This window comes from Nanorana parkeri, unplaced genomic scaffold (genome assembly GCF_000935625.1).
Source record: "Nanorana parkeri isolate BGI_ZX_2015 unplaced genomic scaffold, ASM93562v1 scaffold1390, whole genome shotgun sequence".
Taxonomy (NCBI): domain Eukaryota; kingdom Metazoa; phylum Chordata; class Amphibia; order Anura; family Dicroglossidae; genus Nanorana; species Nanorana parkeri.
Genome location: NW_017307658.1, coordinates 332192 through 335631, shown reverse-complemented (window position 1 = coordinate 335631; position 3440 = coordinate 332192). Strand labels below are relative to the sequence as shown.

Below are 3440 nucleotides of genomic sequence, written 5' to 3'. Positions count from 1 at the left end.
GTATACGGAGGAAATGTAATATTATTTTACATGTTTAGATAAATTGATTTCCAAGATGGCACTTTATGAGGAAATGGACTAGAAGACTCATGCGTTTGAGAATAATAGAATATATTATATTTTTGGATATATTGGTTGCATCATGGGTGTGTGACCATTGTATGGTGATAAATGAAGTACAACAGTTAAATAAAACAATGTGTGGTCCCCATGTAATTAATTTACCTGATGTGTTGGGTCATTAATTGTCAGGTGATATGTACATTGTTTACATCATAGTTCTTTTTGGTCTCCAATATGGTGGCTGATGGTGGGGATGCTGCATGTTCCTGCTGTTAGTGGGGGCGGGGCCTGCACATGCACAGTTCTTTCTCCACATACATTTCTTCTGGGTAAGTGCCATGGGGTTGTGACGTTGAATGTGTGCCATGATCAACCAGGCTTTGGTGGCACACAGCATGCTTGCTATCATTCCGGCGAGGCCATTTTCACAAGGCTCAATTATGTATATTAATGAGCAATACCTTGGCAAGGATGCATCTCTGAGGAAACCAGAAAAGATTGCCGAAACCAGTCAGTCAGATCTTACTGCCCACCCACCATTGGGACCCCATTAGGAACCACGCTAATCTCAGTCACTCTTTCATTCACTGCTTGAGGATTGGTGAACAACATCATGTTTTTCTGTTCTTCTGAATGGAAATTGTAAGTAGACTCTTTGCATATATCCATGGAGGATGTACAGGAGGATACACCACTACAATAACAGCAAGTATATCTGGAGGATGGACATTTTATAAACTGCTTGCAAACCAAGAAGTATACCAAATACTCCCCCATGTTACACTGCCATTGTTAGATCACATATGAAACAGTGGGATTCCATTGATCATACATTTCTTCGGGTTGCTTGAGTAACTCTATACATGACATTGCCTGGTTTACCTAATCTATAACTGCCAGTGAGAGCAGTGTGTGTGTAGTTGTCAAAATCCTGTGTGCCCGTCTACATGAAAGCAGAGTCTACTGACTGGAGGTGTCTGGAAACTTCCTTACAAGCCTGTAAATTGTGAGTAGTGGCAACATAGACATTAGTGTATGCGTGTTGTTGTATAATGACCGCTACTTGTGTCTGGGTTTGTGTCCTTTGGGGCTCTTGCAATGATTGGCAAGCTTGCTGGTCATGTTTTAGGGAACGTGGAGTTTTTGTGATAATTTGCCAGAATGCTTGTCGGTTTCCAACAATGTTCTGTGGATGGTGATAGCTCATGCATGGACCAGCCTTTTCCTTCCCTGTACCCATGACATCCACAATCTGAAAACCAGCATATCAATTATTAGGATTCAATTATGAATTGAGAGACCAAACTTTATATATACAGTATATCTGATGTATATATCTTTTATGAGGTTTGATATGTCTTACTAGACTCCTTGACCTTGTAATATAGTTGTGTTGTGTTTGTGAGTTGTATTCTTCATATACATTAATGTAACCACCTTTTTGGAAGGTAACTACATTACAGTAGGAGTTATGGAATATGAATGATACTTATTTCCTATGCTCCTCGTCTCCATCTAGTGACCGTCATGTGGTATTGTATTACATTACATTCATCTTGAAAAGTTACTAAAAAATATACTTAAAACACTTGTTTTCTTCTCTATTCGCACAGAATGAACGTTCACAGAGATTCGCAGGGTGAATAGCTCTGTGAATTGTTTATAAATAGACCCCTTAGACATGAACACATGAAGCAGTTTTTGTTTTTCTGAGTAACACAGTTTTATTATTTTTAGATCTATTATTTGACAACTACAACTACAAGGTGTGCAGTGGAATACATCCTCTTCCAGACAACTAGGAAAACATAGACATGACAGTTTCAGAGGTCTTGAGGATATGTTTCCTATAGACCTGCCATTTTATTATGAACGTCAGCATTCCTTCTGCACTGTACTTCTGAGGTTTACCAGCAGACATCATTCTCAGTCATGGTTCCATTGTAGACTTCTATCTCGCATAGGGTCAAGTATTCTCTGCGCCCCGGGATCACTGCGCTGATGTATCGACCCGCCATCCCATTGCAGCAGAAAGTTGTGGTTGGATTAGTATAGTCAGTGATCGTACCGCACCTGCCGAGGACAAGCAAAGACCAACACAATGATACAGAAAATGGAATCCGTTCATTTGGGGAGAGGTTTAAAAAAATGGGCCCATAGAAAACATACACTGCTATGCGGCTTAATAAGACACAAATATGAATAATAACTAGGCAATAGAGATGAGCGGAGTGACTTTGGGGAAAACTTACTAATATCATTGTTAAACCGTACCCATTAAACCACGCCCCTCAGAGTAAGACTAATCCACTACTTACCACCAGTGCTGAGCGAACTAGCCTGGGTTTGCTTCATTTTAATGTTCACTGAACCCAGCCAGTAATCCAGCTTCATCAAATGTCGAAGCAAACCAAAGCCAGGACAGTCTGTGTACTATCATAATTGTTTGCTAGCAACTGGTCCGTATTAGTTGCTAGGATGCAAGCAGGCATATCCTAACAACCAATGTTGCTATGGTTCTGACTGTGTCCTAGCAACTAGCATCATTGGTTGCTAAGTTGCTGGCAGCTCCACAGCATCATAGGTTGTTATGGTTCACCCGCCTGCATCCTAGCAACCACTGATGCCATGTGGCTCAGCCACCAGTCAACCAATGACGGGCAGGATACACAGCATCATAAACTGCTAGAACAAAGACAGATGTGTGGCAGGTGGACAAGCTGGGCAAACCGTTCACCCATTCTTCAAATTGCCTACAGCTTGGGCTCAGGGTTGAGCTCATGGTTCACCACTGTGCATGTGTGCTTAAAAATGGGCTCTCACTTTGTCTGGTTGGCCCCAGGTACCCTGGTCTAATTTTATATTTAACGTCTTTAGTATCAAAAGCTAGCCCTGTGGGTAAAATCCAGTCATATATTGTTATTTCCTATTTTGGGTTCAAGCTGGCACTGGGGGCCTATCACATTTAAGGCCTATGTTGATAACCTTTAGTTCACAGCAGATGAGTTTTGTATTCTGAAATAAATCAATGGAAATACAGGTAAAATGCAGGTCAGAAGCAGCTTAAATGCAGGTCACATGCACCTGTCAATGGATTCTGAATAATCTCAGAAGCATTTCAAGCTGATGCCATTAACACAAGCCCAAAGCCCACCAACAGGCCTGGTGCTACCGCACTTACCTTCGGTGCGGGAGAGCAGCGGCGAGTCAGCGCTGGTCCAGTGGGAGGAGCTCCAGGTGGGGTCCTAATTTAGCTGGCCGGCGACTGCCTGAGGATCCTGACACGCCCCACCTGGAGCTCCTCTCACCGGACCAGCGCTGACTTGCCGCTGCTCTCCCGCACCGAAGGTAAGTGAAAAAAAAAAACATAGCGCAAT

At 42.5% G+C, this 3440-nt stretch overlaps 1 protein-coding gene across 1 annotated transcript in view; it reads right to left on the bottom strand.

Annotated features, from left to right (window-relative positions):
* Positions 1–1970: 1970 nt before the first annotated feature.
* The window catches only part of LOC108798052 (fucolectin-like), a 4355-nt gene continuing 2885 nt past the window's right edge, over positions 1971–3440 (bottom strand). The window contains exon 3 of the mRNA XM_018569761.1: positions 1971–2136. Coding sequence (XP_018425263.1) covers positions 1971–2136 — 166 coding nt within the window. The remainder of the gene's footprint in view (positions 2137–3440) is intronic.